This window comes from Linepithema humile, chromosome 3, assembly GCF_040581485.1.
Source record: "Linepithema humile isolate Giens D197 chromosome 3, Lhum_UNIL_v1.0, whole genome shotgun sequence".
Taxonomy (NCBI): domain Eukaryota; kingdom Metazoa; phylum Arthropoda; class Insecta; order Hymenoptera; family Formicidae; genus Linepithema; species Linepithema humile.
Genome location: NC_090130.1, coordinates 6,070,616 through 6,091,247, shown reverse-complemented (window position 1 = coordinate 6,091,247; position 20,632 = coordinate 6,070,616). Strand labels below are relative to the sequence as shown.

The 20,632-nt window shown below is 32.0% G+C and overlaps 5 protein-coding genes across 13 annotated transcripts in view; 2 read left to right on the top strand and 3 right to left on the bottom strand.

Moving 5' to 3' along the window:
* Btk (tyrosine-protein kinase Btk29A) overlaps positions 1 to 1,521 on the top strand; it is a 32,515-nt gene extending 30,994 nt beyond the window's left edge. For 4 of the 5 annotated variants that reach the window (XM_067351038.1, XM_012374104.2, XM_012374105.2 and 1 more), the window contains 2 exons: positions 62 to 1,322; positions 1,444 to 1,521. The gene's annotated coding sequence lies outside the window, so the exon portion shown is untranslated. The remainder of the gene's footprint in view (positions 1 to 61; positions 1,323 to 1,443) is intronic. The other variant, XM_067351039.1, reaches the window with a different exon arrangement.
* On the bottom strand, positions 118 to 4,412 carry ImpL2 (Ecdysone-inducible gene L2). 3 transcript variants are annotated; one of them, XM_067351052.1, is made up of 7 exons: positions 4,276 to 4,412; positions 1,849 to 2,028; positions 1,579 to 1,646; positions 1,413 to 1,497; positions 1,114 to 1,297; positions 720 to 1,033; positions 118 to 515 (listed from the first exon to the last, which is right to left on the bottom strand). In XM_067351052.1, the coding sequence occupies exons 1-7, from the start codon at positions 4,351 to 4,353 to the stop codon at positions 507 to 509; spliced, it is 918 nt and encodes a 305-aa protein (XP_067207153.1). In that variant the 5' UTR covers positions 4,354 to 4,412; the 3' UTR covers positions 118 to 506. The 3 variants fall into 3 exon arrangements, with proteins under 3 accessions (XP_067207153.1, XP_067207154.1, XP_067207155.1); XM_067351053.1 differs by lacking the exon at positions 4,276 to 4,412 and adding an exon at positions 3,321 to 3,472; XM_067351054.1 differs by lacking the exon at positions 4,276 to 4,412 and adding an exon at positions 2,765 to 2,912.
* Positions 4,413 to 6,141: 1,729 nt separating this feature from the next.
* On the bottom strand, positions 6,142 to 10,158 carry LOC105676237 (uncharacterized). 2 transcript variants are annotated; one of them, XM_067351044.1, is made up of 12 exons: positions 9,922 to 10,158; positions 9,646 to 9,825; positions 9,333 to 9,468; positions 9,015 to 9,241; positions 8,652 to 8,833; positions 8,332 to 8,479; positions 8,226 to 8,258; positions 7,940 to 8,111; positions 7,398 to 7,795; positions 6,975 to 7,258; positions 6,765 to 6,872; positions 6,142 to 6,698 (listed from the first exon to the last, which is right to left on the bottom strand). In XM_067351044.1, the coding sequence occupies exons 2-12, from the start codon at positions 9,721 to 9,723 to the stop codon at positions 6,605 to 6,607; spliced, it is 1,860 nt and encodes a 619-aa protein (XP_067207145.1). In that variant the 5' UTR covers positions 9,724 to 9,825; positions 9,922 to 10,158; the 3' UTR covers positions 6,142 to 6,604. The 2 variants fall into 2 exon arrangements, with proteins under 2 accessions (XP_067207145.1, XP_067207144.1); XM_067351043.1 differs by having other exon boundaries at positions 9,936 to 10,158.
* A 185-nt stretch (positions 10,159 to 10,343) lies between these two features.
* Positions 10,344 to 13,464, top strand: LOC105676326 (protein odr-4 homolog). The gene is made up of 8 exons (XM_012374109.2): positions 10,344 to 10,571; positions 10,859 to 11,038; positions 11,635 to 11,840; positions 11,919 to 12,090; positions 12,157 to 12,336; positions 12,424 to 12,637; positions 12,706 to 12,888; positions 12,959 to 13,464. Exons 1-8 carry the CDS (start codon positions 10,476 to 10,478, stop codon positions 13,117 to 13,119), a joined length of 1,392 nt encoding a protein of 463 aa, XP_012229532.1. The 5' UTR covers positions 10,344 to 10,475; the 3' UTR covers positions 13,120 to 13,464.
* Positions 13,465 to 13,527: 63 nt separating this feature from the next.
* app (Palmitoyltransferase app) lies at positions 13,528 to 20,435 on the bottom strand. Of its 2 annotated transcripts, XM_012374290.2 has the most exons (9): positions 19,503 to 20,435; positions 19,152 to 19,312; positions 18,839 to 18,997; positions 18,543 to 18,680; positions 18,283 to 18,437; positions 18,090 to 18,207; positions 17,851 to 17,963; positions 17,626 to 17,728; positions 13,528 to 15,238 (listed from the first exon to the last, which is right to left on the bottom strand). In XM_012374290.2, the coding sequence occupies exons 1-9, from the start codon at positions 19,850 to 19,852 to the stop codon at positions 14,940 to 14,942; spliced, it is 1,596 nt and encodes a 531-aa protein (XP_012229713.2). In that variant the 5' UTR covers positions 19,853 to 20,435; the 3' UTR covers positions 13,528 to 14,939. The 2 variants fall into 2 exon arrangements, with proteins under 2 accessions (XP_012229713.2, XP_067207142.1); XM_067351041.1 differs by lacking the exon at positions 13,528 to 15,238 and having other exon boundaries at positions 16,096 to 17,728.
* Positions 20,436 to 20,632: the final 197 nt, after the last annotated feature.

Genomic DNA, 20,632 nt, shown 5'->3' with positions numbered 1-20,632 from the left:
TATTGACAAGCCATAATTAACGTTAATTTATTAAAAATCTATTTATTAAAAATCTTTTTAGGTTTCTAATTTCAAGGTTTCTTTGACAAGTGGTGGAAGTAAAAATTTTTACAAAAGTGCAGATGGTATAGGTCGCATTTATTAAAACTGCTTTAAATTCACCTACAAACTTTCTTTCATGCAAGATAAAAAAAAATACTTTCTTTTGTGCGCTGATCCAACGTAGGAAGCGAATTTGTCGCTCAAATATTGAGCTTTCGAGGACGAGCAACACTGGTATCGTAAATGTAACAAAAAAGGAACTACCTAATACATAATACGTAATACATAATAAACTTTCTAATACAAAAAATAAGTACTTAATACATTCTATATAATTAAATTACATTCTACTTAGACAATGTATAGATTGATGAGTGTAATAGATGTTATACACAGTTGTAGCAAAAGGCATTGCAAGTGCAGAGATTTTTAGAGTCCTTTTATACAACATTTTCTATTTGTCTTTATGATTCCTGAAACGAAAACACAGAAGATTACACACTCGTCATTGCTGTTAAAAGCATTACTTTTCATTATATTGAAAATTATGAAAAATTATGGATATGTATAATAATTTGCCTGCTATTGATAAATTTTTAAATATTCCATTTACCGTGCATTTAAATATCATATACTAAATTATACCAAAGATTTGCAGAAATTAACTATATACGTACGGGAAGTACGGGGTACAGGAATGTGGAGATACTTTTCTCCGTATATCCCGATTTCACCTTGCAAGTGTATTCACCCATGTCGGTCCACTCGAGGTCTATTATCTGTAGATCGCCGTTGGGCAAAACGGTGTGTCTCTCGTGCGTGGCGGAACTTACAGTGTTGCCCAAGTTATCTATCCAAAATAGATAAGGCGCTGGTTGACCTACAGCTCTACATGGAAGAATTACCGTGCTCTGTTGAAGAGCGAATCTCCAAGCGGCGTACAAGGTAATAGTGGGCTGACTCTCGCTGCTGCACTTGGTAGACTTGGTAGCTGTAGGCAATAAGAGATTACATTTTATCGATTGATGTATTTATTGATGTGATCCACGGCGGAATATTGTTCTCACTTACTATTAACCAAGAGTATCGTTGCTGCTGACTGGGCCACTACATTTTTAGACACGGATACACAATATTTTAAACCTTGATCCTCAGGTCTAACGCAGTCGATTACGTATGTGGAAGAGATTTTGCTAATACTCTCAGTGGACACGCTGTTACTCGTTTCTTGGTCTCGCGTGGTCAGCTCCTGAATCTGCCGGAGCAACAAAAAAATAAATGTAAGGAACATTGCTACAATTATTTATTATAAATCGGTGAGGATTAAGCGAAACAAATTAATGTAATAATGTTATGTTTTCAAAACTAACTTGTCTTTCTGGCTCATTTCCGGTAATCCAGTAGATCTGTGGAGGCGGATTTCCAACCATCACACATTGTAACTCGACTCGGCTTCTAAATAAACATCAATGCAATGAACGTTATATATTGTTTCTGTATTAGTTATTATTTTATATAGAATATATATATATTTACCCCACAGCAACTTCTAAGGAATCGGGCGGATTTTGCAAAACTTTGGTCCAGGTCGATGTAAAGACGTTCTGGAATGCAAATTTTTAAAATAATATGCATGAAGAAACGTGCGTGAATGGCTTGTGTGTTATGTAAAGCATAAACAGAAAATACCTAACGCCATGCGCCATAAAGATGAAATTAAACGAGAAATTGTACAGTAAGTCTGCAAGATAGGAAAGAAAAGTGAAGCTTAAATTTATTAAACATTTACGATCGATGATATTATACCATTCTCTCGCCGGTCGGCTTATCGCCTTTTAGTCTATTCGCCGTGTTGGAATGATCAACATTTCCACGTGCGTACGATGCATTGGGCAGCAATAAGAGTGTCAAAGGGCTTCCGAGGATTGCATCGATTACCGCGACGATCACCAGAAGATGTGCGAGATCCGTAGAGTACAACCGCATCTGAAAAAAGTATTAATTAAATCAAAAATTTCGCATATGTATGAATCATTAAATTCGTCCTCGGAAAGAGAATGTGGGATGAAACACGTTTTCTCGAAATAGCGAAAAGAGAAATAAGGACTTATTCACACGATAAATATCGAACATTATTAATCTATTTCCACGAGAGATAACACATGCATCAAATTAATAAAATTTTACTTGCAAATTTACAAGAGTTTCACACAAGAAAATACTTAAAAATGATTTATTCGCAATGTATTAAATTTTCACGTTATTTTATTTCCACGTGGCGATAAATAGTTCTACGTGTAATATATAGAAGAGCACACTTGTCACTAAAACATTTCTTTTCAACTGATTCTTTTAAATTTTGCATCAATTTTTCTTAACAAAAAATTGTTACTTATTGCAATTTTTCAATTTTTGATCAATCACCTCTTTAATGGAATCAAAGTAATTAATGACATTAAATAAAAATTTTATTAAAGATTCTATGTAAGATTAATTAAAAAATATGATTTTGTTTTTATCTATCCATCTCTCTTATTTTTCAAAAAACTTTTAATTTTTATAATTACTCAATTTCAAGTAGATAATACGCTTGTCTCTAAGATTTAAGTATGTTAGTACTAGTATAAAGTAAAAGACAAATTGACTTTAAAAAATCCGTAGTTTAAAATAACGCGTTTATTGAAAGGACACTGTATATATGAATACGTAGCGATTAATTTACATTGAATCAGGAACTGTCTCTTGATATCTTACGACCTGGCGCCCAGTTATTGAAAAAAAAAGTATGTGAGTGAGAGCACGTTGGATGCGGCGGATGTTCTGTCTTGCCATGTTGCATCAGCCGTTTTATTGGATTGGTTTGCCTTTGCCCGGTTTAAAGTGGAGAGGGAAGCAAACCGGAATGACACGTGCGCGAGGCACACTTCGTGATGATGCGGATGCTTTAATTTTCGAAACTATTACGGTCTACCGCGCAGCTTTAAATCCTTGCGAGATCCGGTCAAAATGTATGCCGCTCGTAGCAATTACCGGTTTATTCCTTTCAAAAATTCTATAATTGGACTCAAATACCATCATTAACGTTTACATTATTACGCACGCACTAAAAAGGACACTCACAATTGAAATGTATTAAAACATGCAGTATATTACAAAAATATATCTACGTTGTATACTAATTTACGTGTTTGAAGAGAAAGAAATTTCGTAAAATATTCGCAATTTAGATTTTGCAGCGGGAAATATTGAGATGGCGCGTAAATCTAAATGTGACTTACCGTGCACGCTGTGATTTTCCGTAAATTATTTGTGAAGAGAAAAGGAGAGATTTCGAAGGTAATGAAAAAAAGGGAAAAAGCAGACCGGCGCTCGCAGCTTATCAGCGGCGAATCGAGGGATCCGACTGAACGACGGTATAACAGTTATTGGTCCATTTATATATTTCGAATGTAACAGCGGGCGCCCTTGCTTTTGCCCGATTGGCCGTTATTACCGGGAGTAGGGCGATAATACCACCAGCAAACAATCGAATTCATTATCCGCACACGGGTCGTTTGTACGCGCGTAATAGATATCTCCCCAATTTCCACCCTCATCTACGGTCCATCGATTTTTATCTCAAAAGAATGACATAATTACTTTTATTGAAAGCGATTGTATCGGGAAGAAGATCACTCCAATTATCCGGTTGATCTCTATATCACGCAAAAATACATAGTTTTTTTATTGTTCTCTCGTCTTTAAAAATGCCAATAAAATTCCACAAGTGATAAGTATTTTGATAACAATTTACGTGAAATAGCTTCAATTGCTCAACACTTTTGCAAAATAAGCTTCATCTCAATTTAAAGGAACATTTGATTACATTTATTTACGCAAAAATATCAACGATTATGATTGAACGTTGTTAGTGCGCGCATCATTATTTTACATCATATATTATTATGTTTTATATATTGTTACTTTATCGCGAATTGATCAATCAATTGTATTCTCCGTTTTATTAGGCGCAATTATATATCATCATTTTCGTTGAATTTATCTTAATGTCTGCTAAAAGATAGGTAACTATTATTGCAATTCTCTGAAATCAAAGAGACACGATTGGTCTATCGATCAATTCGTGATAAAAATAGCGTAAAATGAAAATATGTCGCGCAAGTGTATACTTGAGTTGAAATCGAAGGTTCGTATAAATTGTAAAATCATTTACATCCAGAATTTATTACTTACTTCAATAAATATTGTGTCCTCCGTCCCCAGCAAACACGTAATGACGTTTTCACTTGGTAAAAATATATAATTACACATACAGATGTGAATTAAACTTTTTTTTTTTAAAGAAACAAAGGATAGATATAAAGAATAAAAGTCACGATTTTTTTAGAATTATTGTCACACGTCGTTTGTATATGAAAGGAAATTTATTAATTTGAACTCACACATAAACATTTAACATATAGTTTAAATAACATTACACATTTATTTAGTAAATCGACCAAACTCCATCGTTGTCGAATCTGATCTAACAACGATCGAAAATATCGTACTTGTGAATCGAAGTGGAAAAGGTAAAAATGCTATTCACGCTTTAGATTGACCTTCGCTGTCGCCTGATGCGAATCCGATCCGAATGCGATCCGAAATATGCGGTCATGAAGACGAAACTCTAATGAAAACGTGTGTTCGCGTTAAAACGGCTGTGTCAAATTTGGATTTCGTCAGCGATTTCGAGGTCGTTACCTCAAAATTGCGCTGAATCTCTCATAGATATCTGCAAAAGGCATCAGGCTACATACGAAAATGAAGAGACTGGTCTATTTTTTACTATTATGTAATAAATGCATCATATAAATGGATAAAATAATATTAGAATATGTTTTTAAATTTGTGTTTTTTTTTAATGTCATAATTTTTCTTTCAATTATCCAACAAACGACGCTGCCTAGGTGTGTGTGAAAAGATTGAAATGTTCGTAATTCTGCTATACTCTGTCATAACGTGGATAAAATATCCTTTTGCCTGAAACCTGCTGTGCGCCTTGTCAAATGTGCGTTTATTACAATTTATTAAATGAATAACCATTGTATAGCCACGAAATAACTATTGGATACATCTAACAATATTTTCTCAAATATTGATGTTATCTTATTTCATAAGTTTTCTACGAAGATACGAACAGTTTCGTAGAGAAACGTCATAAAATAAATACTGAGATACTCAGTAGAGAAAATTCAATTTATTATTAGCTTACATAAAGAATGAATTTGATATTTTATTTTTGTTTTAATCGGAAAAAATAAAATATACTTTAAAAAATTAAACAGTTTTGTTTATTTTATTGTGTTCAATAAGTTTATATTACGTATTAGATTTTTCAATTTTTATGTTTTATTTATATTTTTCAGAAACTTGTCCTTGTTCATTAGATTTTTAACTAATAATTTCGCGTCCACTTATGCTAGCATTGTAGTATTTCATTTAAAAAAAAACCGAAAAAGAAAAACAGAAGTAAAAAGAAGAGAGAAAATACAAAGCAAAACAACAATAAACGTCTAAAAGTTATTGACAAATAAAATAATATCCATAAAAATATTATATTTTCTTAGATTATAGATATCAATATTATAAATAGTTCTCTTTCTACAAATACGACATATATACAAAAAAATGAATATAAACGAGAGCTAATGATATTTTTGTTTTAAATTCTTATCATCTTGTCGTTGCTTTACGAAAGTGTTTTGAGTCATCATCAAATTAATCTATGATAAAAGATCTTTGTGTGCTTAACGCATTCACAAGTATTTCGCCTCTGATTAGGCAACCATTTATACCACCAAGAATCACGTAATCCTCAAGAATATACACTGAGGCCAAAAAAATGAATATAATAATCAAAACAGTAATAAATTTCTAAAGTTATTGACTAATAAATCTATGAAAATGCTACATTTTCTTAAATTATGGATATTACTATCATAAATAATTCTAAATGTACAAAATATATGCCATAAATTTTCGTAAATATATTTTAAGATACGACAAGTGAATCACAGACATACAATAACAGAATACATATGTTAAAAAAAAAACAAATTTTATTTCCCAACATTTTATTAAAAATTATATATATTATGTCAAATATACATCTCTTTGTATCAATATGATAAATGTATAAAGTTCACTTAAAACTTACACTAGACATTCTTCATAATATTATGCAATTGAATTAGAAGAACATTAGAAAAGAATATTAGAATTAGAAAAAGTTTATAATAAGAATGTTAGAAGAATTAGAAGATTATAATTAATTAATCCTGAGAGTGCAGGATGCATGTCTTTGCTTCATCGTCACTGAAGAACAAATAACTCGCAATTCACCGGTAATCCTATCAGGACGGAGCATCGTCTAATTTTTAATTTGAGGTAGTATCTTTGATATGACAATAAATTTGTGTCCTAGGTATCACTTTGCGTTGAAAAAAATATCGTTGCATTTGAACAGCCATCAATTTTGATAATGCTGAGATCTTACGATAACCCACGGTTAGCCGATATCTCACATTAGTGACTCCATCTTCATTAAGCGCTGTTGCAAAAGATCTTCCTCCGCCTTCATTTGATATAATGAAATTGCTGTTTTTACCACCAGCCTAAAAGTATTCAAATTAAATGTAGCTTTTTATCTTACAAAACTATGGACTATATGATATGCTTACAAGTCCGAACACAATTGCGCAAGATGTTGCGGCATGCGATATCGTGCGTGAGGAGAGAGATCCAGAAATGGGTCGTTCCCATTTGCGGTGCTTTCCAACCCTTCGAACCTGGAGCGCCATGAATAATAGAGCATATATATATTATGACGCAAATTATAATCGAGAAATATTTACATTAGTAAAAAATAATTGCAATCACTTTGATCTCACCTTACAACGAAATGTCTGCGATACTGAAACACGGTATTCTTTGTATTGCGTTTTGCCAATTCGAGTACGACAGGAAATGCCATATCACGAAAATCACCTATTTCATAATATTTACTAAATTTATTTAAGGCACTTTCTTTCGAGTTTGATGTAACGATGGATCTCGTAGCCGGTGTATCTACCCAGATAACGCGACATCCGTTATTGAGTAATTCGGAAAACCATAAGACAGCACCAACTTTAGCTACGTCATTCCATTCGGCTCCGTCATGCCAGTCATGTATCTTTAAAAATAAATAGTGGCTACTAGAAATATTCAAGATATGCAAATAGCATTCTTTTTAATACTTTGCATCGAATAAGTGAGAAAATGTTAATAAAAATATTGTAAAATAGATTAATCAATAATTATCGCAAACTTACAGAACAAGAGCATATCTTGGCAAGTGTTTCACGAAAATCTTTCATCAATGCCATGAAGGATGTCGAATTTTTAGTGTATAAAAGAACAATGTCGTCGCACTTAGAATTATCGTGATCGATTTCCTTCTCAGTATCATTGTTTTCAATAATACCAAAATCGGATTTTAGGCAAGCAGAATTTAAAAAGTCATCGGGCCGCGGATTGACGTATAAGGTGACCTCCTCTTTTCGAATGCGTAAATAATGCAAGAAACACAATGTTCCGATTATTGCCGATACGATAAATACAATGGCAATAATTGGCAGTAATAAGTACGAACTTGTATTCAGCAATTTATCTGATTTTATCTCAATAGCGTTGTCAATATGTAATGAATTATCCGAAGTTTTCTGGCAACCTGCAAACATATAACACATAATTGTATCACACATAATTATTTTACAAAACATTATTTAATAAAAATAAAGTTTATATGTATAAATTATTACCTATGTATTTTTTTATTTCTATAAAATATGATAATATTAAACTTTTTATTTACGTTTTATCCATGTACATAAAAACATTTCATTTGAGGGTGGCTTCCAGAGAGTATTTTTATGGCACCGATCGTCAATCACCCAAAATATAAAACAATAACCTTCACTTTGCGGAACTCGTACTTGAAAATTACACACCACATTCCTCACATATTCTCCAGATACTGTCTGTATCTGTTTGATCAAAATTTATTTCTTAATATAATTTATGTATATATAAATTATAGATGTTTTGATGATTTGCAAAAAATCTACAATCCTGAAATTATTAAGCAAAATATTACTTACCAATTTTATACTGCAATTACGATTATCCTTCTTCTGTAAATATAAAATTAAACCTTAATATCAGCTGTTAAAAAAAAGAAATTTTATTTTAATAACTAGATCTTACCAAATAAACTGTTCCTATACGTATTGATTTTTGCCCACGCCATATACAAGATTTTTCATCTTTATCATGATTTATTATTGCTAGTTCAAGGAATGGTCCTGTATCTGCTGATAGCGAGATATCTAATGTGAAATTTAATAGTCCCTTTCTGTAAATATATTAAATATTTTAATTTTTTATTAATCTTTTCATAACATTTATAAATGGAGATGTATTTATCAATATAATAAGAATCATTCTATTATCTAATCATTCTATTATCTAAGCTATAATAAAATTTGCACTAATATAACAACAAAAAATTATTGTTGAAATTATACCTTTGATCTAAATCAGAATATGTGTTATAGTTACAAATGAACTGTGGCTCTTTTACTTCCGTACGTTGATAAGTAGTGTTCAAAAAATTATGGGCCCTTATTAGATATTTTTGTTTGTCTAGATGAAATCGAAGCGCATAGCATCCTGTAAAGATATAATGGAACCATAGTCCAATATTGTCCTGAAATAATTATTTATGATTTAAAAATAAATTTCTTTTCAGATATTATTAAACAGACTCTGCACATTTATGCAGTTTTATAAAATCATACTTTGAATATTAATTATTGTGTATGTACAAATATATAATATCCATATACATGCATATAAACATATATAATTGTCTTAGTATTGTTTATTACCTTACATAAAGGTACTGTTGAATTATCATTATATCTTACAAACTGGTTAGTGTTCATATGAATACATAAGGTTTTCTCTATAGTATGTATTGTTGAATTAATATCCTTCGCTTCTTCAAACTTATATTCTCTGCATTCTCTTTCATCCTCAATCAAGGGATTAACTAATAAAGCTATTCCATATATACATTTTCTTTTAGGAGGTGCAAACTCAATCTTTACAGAATCTTTGATAAAAAAAAATATAATTAACGCATATAGATGCTTATAATTATCATTTTATGAATTAATTATTTAAGGCCAAAAGTAACATATTACTAAATTCTCCTTTCCCGTTGTCACTCCATACAGTGAAGTTGAATTCGTCAGGAACATCTTCGGTGGTACAGTAATTAATAACTGAAGAATTGTATCCAACTACATTATAATTATTTACATCTCCCTGGCATTTTTGCTTGAAAATATATTAAAAAGCAAAACAAAATAAGTATACTTAATGGTATATATTTTTATTTCTTACTGATGTCAAACAGCACTTATCTATTGCCACTTGCAAAAAATAAACAAGCTGCAAACTCTTAACAGTATTACGTATTACTTTCAAGATAAATAAGTATGTTGTATAACTCACATTGCAATACACATCTTCCAGAGAAAATCCATCTATCCATACTGCCAAAATAAGTAAGAAAATAGAAACACTATACATTATCCACTCTTGCTTTTCAAACAATATTCACCATTTTAAAGCGCTACATATGCAAACCGTATTGTGATTACGGCAGGCAGTGTTTCAACGACTTTAATCCAGCTGTTATTTAAAATAAATGAAAATCTTCGTTAGCTATGTACAGCACGTATCTATCACGTAATATCACACAACTAAATGCGATTGCACTATACTTGCGTTTAGTTTGTCACCTTTGTAACCTTTATCACGTCTATTCTATTCAGTGTCGATAACGATGAATGCTAGTGAATAATAATTCATGTCGTCAACTTGTTTCTACGCATTCTACGCACAACTACATATATACGTCGACATAGACGCTAGACGCAGCACGTGCAGGCTGCAGGGTACTTGAATTTCGAAACCCACTTGCGGGTTCGTGTCTCGGGGATACATCTGGATACATTAAGATTGCAGAAACAGACTTGAACTACCAACGATATCTTGTTGCGTGTTCAGTAATGCTAGACTGAAGACGCGGCCCAACGTAACGCACACGAACGAGACAGAAAAAAACAGTATATCTGCTCTTCTCTTCCGCTATTCGAAGTCAGCCGAAGTGCGGAGTGCATATATACGCGGCTCTTGATTGTGTGCGTTATTTCCTCCATTGCTGTTACGGGCCGTGTCTTCACGTATTATTGCGTGTGTTTCTGAACGTAACTTTTACAGGCCTGTCGGCAATCACACGTGAATTGCTATTATTCTGTCAAGAGGCATAATACGAGGAAATGGGACGAACAATTTATGTTGAACAGCATCTTCGCACGTATTTAGCATCTTTAACGAAGCCAGATGGATATGTAATAGGATTGATCTTGGGACAGGTTTGATTTTCACATTTTTTAATTCTTCGTGTCAAGTGTCAATTATCAATCTGTTTTCACTTTAACATATGCAATGAGCAAGTGAAAAACATGTGGTTCATTAAAATTGCATTAAATTTAAATTATCAAAGTTCACACAAATAGGCAATATTACTAATTCATATTTTGTTTTTTTTTACTGTTGAATCTAAAAATTAACTGCTAGAAATTTATATCTAGATATAAATATTTAAAATCCTATAAATGTACACAGAATTTTCTAATATGCTTTTTTCTATTTGATATAGAGCTCTGGACAGAAAGACTACATAGTGCATTTAGCAAAGACTCCACCTCCTCTCACTAAAAATGTTGTGGAAGAGACATTAATTAGTTCTACGGAACCTGCAGAACAGGATGTAGCAAATACATATATTAAATCTGTCAAGGATATACCTATAAGCTGGGTGGCTGATCATGCTAAACATGTATGTCACGATCTTCATAATACGTTAATATTATATAATAAAATTTAATTTCTTTTATTTTTATAAATTGGTTAATTGCTGCAGAAATAATTAACACGTTCAGTGTCCTGTGTACCACCAATGGCCCGCGCTGAACTTTTCATTCAGGCTGTTTAATATATTTTATATAAACAAATACCTTATCATAAAACATTTCACAACTTATTTCTTTTGTTCTACACTATTTTGATAATACATCAATCTTAAATTTAATATATACGTTTTGCGCTCAAATAATAAATACACCAGCATCAGCTATTGGTGGTAACGCAAAAACAGGCTGGGCATGGAACGTGTTAAACAAGTGATAAAAACAGTGCTTTTATTTATAAAAAATTGAACAAAAGTATGATATTCTATCTTAAAATAATGTAATAGATTTAGAAATAGTTTAAGACTTTGTTGCAGTATGTGAATATTTTAACAATCGATTGTGAAAACATCTAATTATTTTAACTAGCAATTTAAAAAATAAGGAATTGCATATTGAACAGTAACTTATTGATAGTATAATATAGAGATATTTATGACTGTATCATATTTCATTTTATTCACAGGCTACAAGAATGTTACCTGGTGGAATGTGGGTACTTGGTGTATTTATTGTTGGACCTGAGGATACTTTAGATAATACTAGTAATGTACAGAAAATTAAATCGGTTCTTAGTGCAATTCACAAAACTTTGTCTTGGAATAATAAGCACCTTTATGGAAATAATCAAGATGAAAAACTTATATTAAGTTTCAACAGTATCACACAAAAGTATGCTGCTTTAGATACTTAAAAATTAAGGTATATCATATTTTAATTTATTTAATAATTAGAGTCTTGTATTTTCAGATACGTTTGCAAGTCTATAGATGTTGCTAAAGATGGCATATTAAAACCAGCTGACTGGAAATTTCAAGAAAAGTCTACCAAATGGCACCAACTCGAAGCTTTTGTAGACTTTGACAGATTATATCTTATCGCTGCAGACAAGGATCCTGAAACTCTCAAAAAACAGTTACAGGTATTGAAAAATAAACAATATATTATTTGTGTAATATTGCATAAACTAAAAACATAAATCTCATAGAATATCTTGACAAGCGTGGCAGATACAATCGATTCTTCGCTTGTTGTTATTGAGGGAGAAGTCAGATCTCCGGACGATACGCTGGAAATAATTAGCAAAAGAAAAAAGGACAGCAAAGAGTGTAAAAATAAGAAAAATGATAACAGCAATTCGCTTCAAGTTAATTTGTACATTCCCTGTGTGAGTATGAGTAAATTTATTTAAATCTTACAAACGTAATTGTAAAATTTATTCATTACAATTTATATTGTTATTATCTTGTTACAGTCGCAAAGTGATACTAAGTCGGATATAAGAATAACATCATGCAGTGCATCGATACGACTTATCGGGCAATTAGTCAGTAGAACATTTGTACATCAGAAAGCTGGTATTGCGGAAGCTAACATGGCTGTGAAACAAGATATCATGAGATCTCTGGCAAGCAGGCTGGAAATGCACTGGGATAGTTTAATAGAGGAAGAATTTGGTTATCCCGAAGGTTAGTCACAAATATATTTGTAAAAGATATATAACGTAAATACAAATTTTCTGCAAATTTGTTTTCAGAGGATATCACGTTGCATGAACCACCAAGAAGAGTATTAATAGCGTTACCGGAGAATAAAGTCACATTATCGGATTATCTCTTCCCTGGAGAAGGGCCGGAAGAAGCGTTACGGTCACTGCAAGAGCTTCTGGATGTCGAAGTGCAAGAGAGTCAAGTCCAAAAGGAAGTGGAACTACAAGCTGGTAAGTTTTATCGAAATAATTTAAAGTCTCAAATATCTTTATTTAATTGCAACTGAATTTATTAACACAGATTCTACAGAATTTTACTGCCAAAGTGATGTCAATACTAAATTGTCAGACAATAATACTGATACAAACAGAAATCATCAAATGGCCTATTGTCTTACCGGCATAAGCGTTGGGCTTATTATATTGGTGGTAGCTGTTCTTGTGCATCAACTCACCATTTAAAATATATATTCGTATTTTATTAATAATGCACATAAGATTTTAACTATTGTATATCGTGCAATATACAATACGCAATAAACAGTATATTATTTTGAAACTACGTAATACACACACACATTTGTAAATTTTGATGTAAAAATATTAAATTATTTAATACACAATTTGAAAGTTAACACAGTACATATTGTTTTAATGTTGCATATAAAATTATAAGATGGCATTCTTATAATATATAATTTTGTATTTATAAAAATAGGATATAATTTTAGTCACATGAAACAAAAATTACATTTTTGCTGTTTATAGATTGTTACAGAATAAAAGGTATATGGTTTTTGCAAGGTATATAGTTGAAGTTGTTCATTTTTATTCATATATTTTGAGGAAATACAATAAAGTACTACAAAATATTTTTAACTTGCATTATATTATATATGGATTTTATTATAACATCTACATATACAGTATCATATACATATCTTATATACAAAAGAATAGTATTTATAGTCTTCGTAATGGCAATCCTTATATCATTAATATGACAATTGCTATTGATAATATATTCGTCAATATTACTCATATATGAATAATCTATCGCATAGTAATGCCAAATTAGGTAATAGCATGCAATTTTGATACAAAATTTGTTAATAAATCAGGCAGTGATAATTCTAATGTTCAAATGCTTGCTATTAATTGCATTGCATTAATAAATTTTGTAAATATCTGTAAAACTATGCTAACGTGTATGAAAATCTTATTTACAAAACTTTTTACACTGTACAAGAGACAAATTCCGTCAAAAAGACAATATCTCTAAGAATATCGAGAAAATAACAAGAAATAATCTTGCAATAATTCTTCTGCAATAAATAATGTGTTTACTTACTGAAAATTATGTTTCTCTCCGTCTTTCTTTTTCGTACTTTGATTCTTTTTGTCTTTAAGTATAAGCACAGGTGTTAGAAATATGATTTGTACACACATGGCTATTGACTTTTTGTATCTATTGTAGTAAAATCATCAATTCTGATATCATACATATACATATGTGAAATATTGCAAAATATATATATATTTCTAACGATTAGATGCCATAAACAACCAACAAAATAAATTTTTTTATGCATATTAAACATAACTTAAATTTGGATAAAAAATTAAGTATAATACATCACATTTTCTTTAATTATATTATATTATAATTTTTTACCGTTAAACATTTTTCTCGTAGAATCACAAAAATTTTAAATATAAATAATAAATTAAATAACATATTAATAATACTCTTCAAAGTCCTAAAATTTTTATAATCCATAAAAATTTTTTAACAATTTAACGCAGAAAAATATTTTGGAAAGCAAAAAGAATATATTAACTGTGATTATTACAGTTAAATATGAATATGAATATGATGTAATAAATAGTGCAGTAATAGGAAATTATGAAAGCCTTTAATTATGTGCAATGAATTATACAAATTTAATTATATAAATAATTATATTTGTACTTTAACCATAAATTCGGCCGTTTTGGTTGTTTAGATTTTCAACTTAATTGCCTAGTTTTCGAAAATCTCTTGAAATCACTTTTTCCTCCGAAAAAGCATAATATTGTAAATATCTAGCCCTTGCAATTAATGACTAATATGTTTTACATTTGCATATAATTATCGTTTCGTATATGAATTATTCTCAACGAAGATGCAAACAAATATTGCACTTCATGCTTTGATTCAATATGCGACGTTAACACTGCACTATCCATGAGACAAAAATTGATCATTCTTAATCTCTAAGGCCTGTAAATATAGCAGAATTTTATACTACACCCATTTTTATAAGTCCTGACTGACTTCCTCTACCAACGCTTGTATCTTCCAACGAATCCAAGTCTAAGGCGGACTCTATCATAGTCGTGTCTTGCAACAATCTAAGTCTAGACGCAGACAAAGGAGTTGTTACAGTTACCGTTGGTATTGAAGATGTATCCAAAGTGGCCACGACACTCTGACGAGGAGGCAACGGAGCGATTTCGTCGATATCAATTGGTGCTATATTGAGAGACGCTAGCGGTATTTCGTTGGTAACAAGTTGACTTATACTGTTTGTCGTACTACCTAAAAGCAAAATAATAATGGCAGATAAGCATCTCGATTTTATCTATGGTGTTGTATGGACGATTTGTACAAAGTGTGCACATACAGCATTAAAATATAATAATTGCTATTAAATTGTGAAAGACAAGCTGTTATAAAATCTCCTTTAGTGTTGAGGAAAAAGAGAAAACAAATTACACTGTACAATTATTACCAGAAAAGTGCAGCATTGTGGCCTTGTGTTTCTCACACACAAAATTATCAGCAAAACCGAATATAAGCTCTACCCATAATCTTTATTACCCATTTGATAATGTGTCAGTTCTCCATTCCTATATTTCATAAACTAACATCCTATATTAAATGTAGCCTTGCGAAAAATTCTTTTTAAACATTGCAACCGTTTATGTATAATAAAATAAGAATTGATTATAAATCATATTTTTCACATTATTTGATATACAAGACTCTTACCAATTTTTTTCAAATTTGTAAAAAAAGACATTAAAAGATGAAATATTATTAGATTAAATTTGAGTTTTTTTTCAATAAAAATAAAAAAATTTGATACACTTTGTGTATATCCCTATTAATTTATTTACAAATTATATAAAATCTTATCCTGCCCGTAAAACCCAATTAATTAGTCACAAACCATAAACCCTGTAATTAATAGTGTTCCAAAATTAGTTTTATAAAAATATAAAAAAAAACAAACACATCACGCGTATAGTAATATATTAATACTAGCGAAGAGATAATCAGGTCATTCGTATATTAAAAACATACACTCAATAATGGTCAAAACGTATAAAATAAACTTACCAAGTAGTACGCTCTGAGCCCTCGACAGGACGTTATTTTAAACAGTAAAGAAATACAATTTATTGAATAATGTTCAACTTTTACTAATTGCTAAAAAACTTAGATATATATAAAAGTACATTTGTATATATACGTACTAAAGAAAACTTTTCGATTAATAAAAGAAATTCAGCCTTAAAGAAATATGTTAAGAATATATCTTGACATATTACGCGCTTTTGTCTGTCCTCATAGTAAGAATAATAAAAAGTACGCAACTACGAAAATTTACATGAAATATGTGAAGTGATTTTTAAACTGAGAATATTGAATGAAGCAGGAGTGACATATTTTTCAAAGTTCGATAAAACTTATTTCCTGTAATACACACAAAACTTAAATTAAGGAAAATGATGTACTATTAAGAAGCCACAAGTAAACATAACTGGTACACGCGTCTTATACCTTAACTCACTTATATACCACCATAACCATAATATACATATTATTTTTAAAATAAAAATCTATGTGTAATGCAAAACGGTACTCTCAAAAAATAAATAGATCTCTTTTTGCAACAATTAAATTCAACTTCTTGGCATATTTGTATATATAACTTTTTTTTTATAATTCCCTGTTAAAGGAATCGAGAACAATTATATAGTCATTTATATATACAAATCGGTGCACTTTCTTAGTGTGAGAGAGATTTCGAGATTAGGACGAATCACGATTTAATTGTTAAAGCTTTCTAATATAATTATGAGTCCACAATTTCTTTGGTAGAGGAGTATAATTATCATTATTTCATTATTTGTATAATATAACCGAATTATATATTTGTGAGAATTTAACCGAATTATATATTTAAAAAACATTAATTTATAACAGACGTTAAATGTCTTCGTTATCACTCAGTGAACTCATGATGAAACGCCGATTCAAGAGATCTTCCTCCGTGCTATCGCTCGGGCATAACGAATTATCCGCGTACGATAAATTATTCGTCAGTGGGCCAGAGCCGAATCTATTGACCACAAGACCAATCGCGGTCTGTCCGATAATCGGTATACCGCCCGTACCTAATATACGCGCCGGCAGAATATTCTTTGACATCGGATATTTTAAATTGTGATCGGCGCACCTCAAATTGTTATACTTAAGCATATGCGGGGACTGCGAAAGTCGCAGCGGATCCTCGGAGTAACATTGGGGAAACTTTTGCAGATCGGTGTAACCGTTCTTTTCGCTTATCTTGTAATCCAAAGGATCCTCGGAATATCGCTGAGGATACTTCTGAAGATCAATGCCGTATTTCGGATCTACGCACTGATCGTATATAAGATTGTTATCCGAGCATCTATGATATTCATCTCTACATCTGTGAGGATACTTGTGCAAACCCTCCTCGCATCTACATGGATATTTCTGTAAGTCTGGATTTAGCCGATCTATCTCGGTGGTGTATTTAATATGCTTCATCGAGTCCTGAGAGCAATGTTGTGCCGGATATGGCGGCACATAAGTATCGTTTATGTATTGGCGCGGATATTTCGGTAGCTCTTCGGGACAATGCACAGGATGCCTCAATAGAGTCAACTCACCGTTTATTGATTCTATCCTTGGGGAATGCTGACCGGTGATCAGATTGTTCATTGAGCCCGTGAGATCCATGGTAGGACTTGTTTGAACCGTCGTACCATTCGGCTGTAATAAAATATAAAAAGCAAATTATGTATCGTCGCGTAAATTACTCGCTAAACAACTATCGTATTTAGCTGTGTTATCAAAATAAAATAGAAATTAGTACTACAATCTGTAATATCTACCTGAGGCTGCACAATTTTGGCAGTACCATACGTCTTATTATTAGCAATCACATTATCATCACCAAGCCGTTCTTGTTCCGCGCGATATTCAGGTGTAACTATTCCTCTTCGATCTGAAACAATATGATCTCAGAATTTAATAGAGAATAATGAGAGCATGAGTGTATTATTTCTCCTGATTCCGTGACTTGCATGCATTTGCATAAATTAATATCACGCATCTTGCGGGAAGATCTTACCAATTAAGCTAGGTGGAGCTGGTCCACATAACACATAAAAACAATTTCCGCATATATTTCCTTGACTGTAGGGATTGAAATTGTCTTGCCCTCTTCTATTCGTGAATGATCCCTTAATCTGTGATGGCAACAACAATTAAAAATAGTTGTTAAACATAATTTATAGATATATAACTTTGTCAAATTTACTTACATCTTCGTTGGTTGTTTGATTGCTGCTGGTTAAATATGTGTGGAAGCCAGCAAGGCCTATGATACTCCAAACAGAAAAGAAGCACACGATTGCCACAATAATACTGCTCGGAGATAATTTAATAGCTTCTAAAACAGGCTTGCTATCGTTTGTAACTATAATCATAATGAGTGGTAAACAGATAGATGTTATAAATATTATACTTCAATTTTCTTAAGATGTGTTTACTCAGTTATTGATTCCGAAGTCAAAACACTTACGCATAATCAAATGTGTGACTGCACATATAAATATGAAAACGCAAAAAAATGCCAAGGACACTATAAAAGCATAAAAATATCTATAATTTCTTCTCCCTACGCAATTTCCAACCCATGGACAATGATGATCAAATCTCTCTGAAAAAAGAAAAGTTATCTTTAAAATAATACCTTGTGTATTAAACTAATATTATGCTCATCGTATAAAATTAATTTGATATGCGTCTAATAATATAAAACGATGAGAAGAAAATTAATATATCTAATTTTGATGGGAAAAAAACAGATATACATACCTACACAATTGTCACATAAACTACAGTGAGAGGCCCTTGGTGGCCTAAATATTTTACACGTAAAACAATATTTCAGTTTTACTGGTTGTCCTCTAATCAAGACTTCTTTTGTTCTAGGCGGTGGTCTGTATGTTTTTGAATTACCATTATTTGGTACTTCTATAACCCAACATAAAAAACAATTTAATTTAGCATTTATAACATACAATAAACACGATTCTTCATTATTTCCTCACAATTAAGTATCATTAGCATAAAATAATTATGTAAAGCAATAAAACTGCTATTTCTATAAATATAATTATATTTATACCAATTTGTTTTTCAATATAAGCTGCTTCGTCTGGTGTTGCTCTTGGAATTACTCCAGGATCACTAAAGCTTGTGCGGAATAAAGCAGACATCACAAATATAAATAATAATGCTCCTACTACTGGTATTGCTGGTGTTACATGTAGTGCCAAATATGGACAACTAGAAGAAAACGATTTGAAATCACATTTTGATATAATTAAAAATATATTAATTTTATTCCTAATTAATTTCGCAATCTATTTCAAGCATACCTGAGCAATGACTAATATAGATTAGATAAGTTACTTAATAATACTACTTAACCTTGGTGCTTAAGAACAAATATAATATGCAATATCATGATGCTTACTCCAAACCAAAGAATAATCCACTGGTTCCGACAATAAGACAGACAGTAACGTAGAATACTCCAGTCTGTGGTGCCATCATTACTCTGCCATCGCAACAAAAGCGATTTCTGCCTGGGAATAGCTCCCATTTTCGTGTGACATGAGGCATCTTGCTGGATGATAAAGTTCCTCTCATGTACTGCCATGTATAAACATACAAATCTCGGCTGCGAATCGCTGGCGATTTATCACAATCGTATATCTGTATTTCTTCGACATTCCTGCTTGAGAATTTGAACAAACATATTTCATCTTGACTGATTCTTCTGGTCCCTGAATCAAAACACGCTGCAGAAACCAGCTGCAGCATCCACGTATTATTCACCACTTTTTTTTTGCAACGTCAGGGATCGACTGTTGAGCTTAGGGTATGCGATACGGCGATTAAAATCGAACCATTTGCGAATAGGACAAATTCGCTTTGTCCACTTAACCTAATGTTCTTAACGTAACTACTATATTCTAGAGTTGAGGAGTCCGCAACATCCTTGAAGTAAAGTCAGCACACGAAACAATTTTATTTTCTTTAAACGCAGCTTAAATCGTCATAAGTTTCATTCCCCACGCGACATCGTCATCGTCCGTTTTTCAAAGGCCAGCGACTCCGACGACAGGGTTCACTCGAAGGGTCATAGCCGCGAAGGAAGGACCTTCGTTTGTCAAAATTGGGTCAGCGAGGCCACTCGCGGATCCAGCACTATTGGCCATTCACGAAATTCGCGACACACGCTATGTTCCGGTAAATCACCGCATCCTCTCACATCGTCATCGTCATCATTGTCGTCATCGACGTCGCGATGTGCCCCTGGCCGATGACAATAACGCGCATATTTACGGAACACGGACTGTTGTGAAGTTTCGCTGTTGCCCGACGTGTTCGCTCGCAAAAAAAAAAGGCGCGCACAGCGCCCTCGCAAGGCACATGCGAAACGCCACGTGACTTGACACCATGTGACCCGAGCGCGGGTCGGACGATCACGATTCAAACGCTCGTCCTTTCGCGCGAATCGATCATTGATCATCTGATTTCTGTCAACATTGCGATCGAGTTGTTTTTTTACGATATTCGTATAGTTTCGAGCTCCGGATT

Bases quoted from the DNA above. Each gene is read 5' to 3' on its own strand.
- ImpL2 (XM_067351052.1), bottom strand. From the start codon at position 4,353: ATGTGTAATTATATATTTTTACCAAGTGAAAACGTCATTACGTGTTTG. The intron at 2,029-4,275 runs GTAAGTAATAAA...TACTTTTTTCAG, and splicing joins AGGACACAATATTTATTGAA to ATGCGGTTGTACTCTACGGA. The intron at 1,647-1,848 runs GTATAATATCAT...TTTGCATTCCAG, and splicing joins AGCCGACCGGCGAGAGAATG to AACGTCTTTACATCGACCTG.
- LOC105676237 (XM_067351044.1), bottom strand. From the start codon at position 9,723: ATGTATAGTGTTTCTATTTTCTTACTTATTTTGGCAGTATGGATAGAT. The intron at 8,480-8,651 runs GTATAATTTCAA...ATATATTTACAG, and splicing joins TATTCTGATTTAGATCAAAG to AAAGGGACTATTAAATTTCA. The intron at 7,796-7,939 runs GTAAATAAAAAG...ATATGTTTGCAG, and splicing joins TTTATGTACATGGATAAAAC to GTTGCCAGAAAACTTCGGAT.
- LOC105676326 (XM_012374109.2), top strand. From the start codon at position 10,476: ATGGGACGAACAATTTATGTTGAACAGCATCTTCGCACGTATTTAGCA. The intron at 12,091-12,156 runs GTATTGAAAAAT...TAAATCTCATAG, and splicing joins CTCTCAAAAAACAGTTACAG to AATATCTTGACAAGCGTGGC. The intron at 12,638-12,705 runs GTTAGTCACAAA...ATTTGTTTTCAG, and splicing joins AGAATTTGGTTATCCCGAAG to AGGATATCACGTTGCATGAA.
- app (XM_067351041.1), bottom strand. From the start codon at position 19,852: ATGCTGCAGCTGGTTTCTGCAGCGTGTTTTGATTCAGGGACCAGAAGA. The intron at 18,998-19,151 runs GTATAAATATAA...GTTGGGTTATAG, and splicing joins TTATATTGAAAAACAAATTG to AAGTACCAAATAATGGTAAT. The intron at 18,438-18,542 runs GTAAGTGTTTTG...TTATGATTATAG, and splicing joins AGTCACACATTTGATTATGC to TTACAAACGATAGCAAGCCT.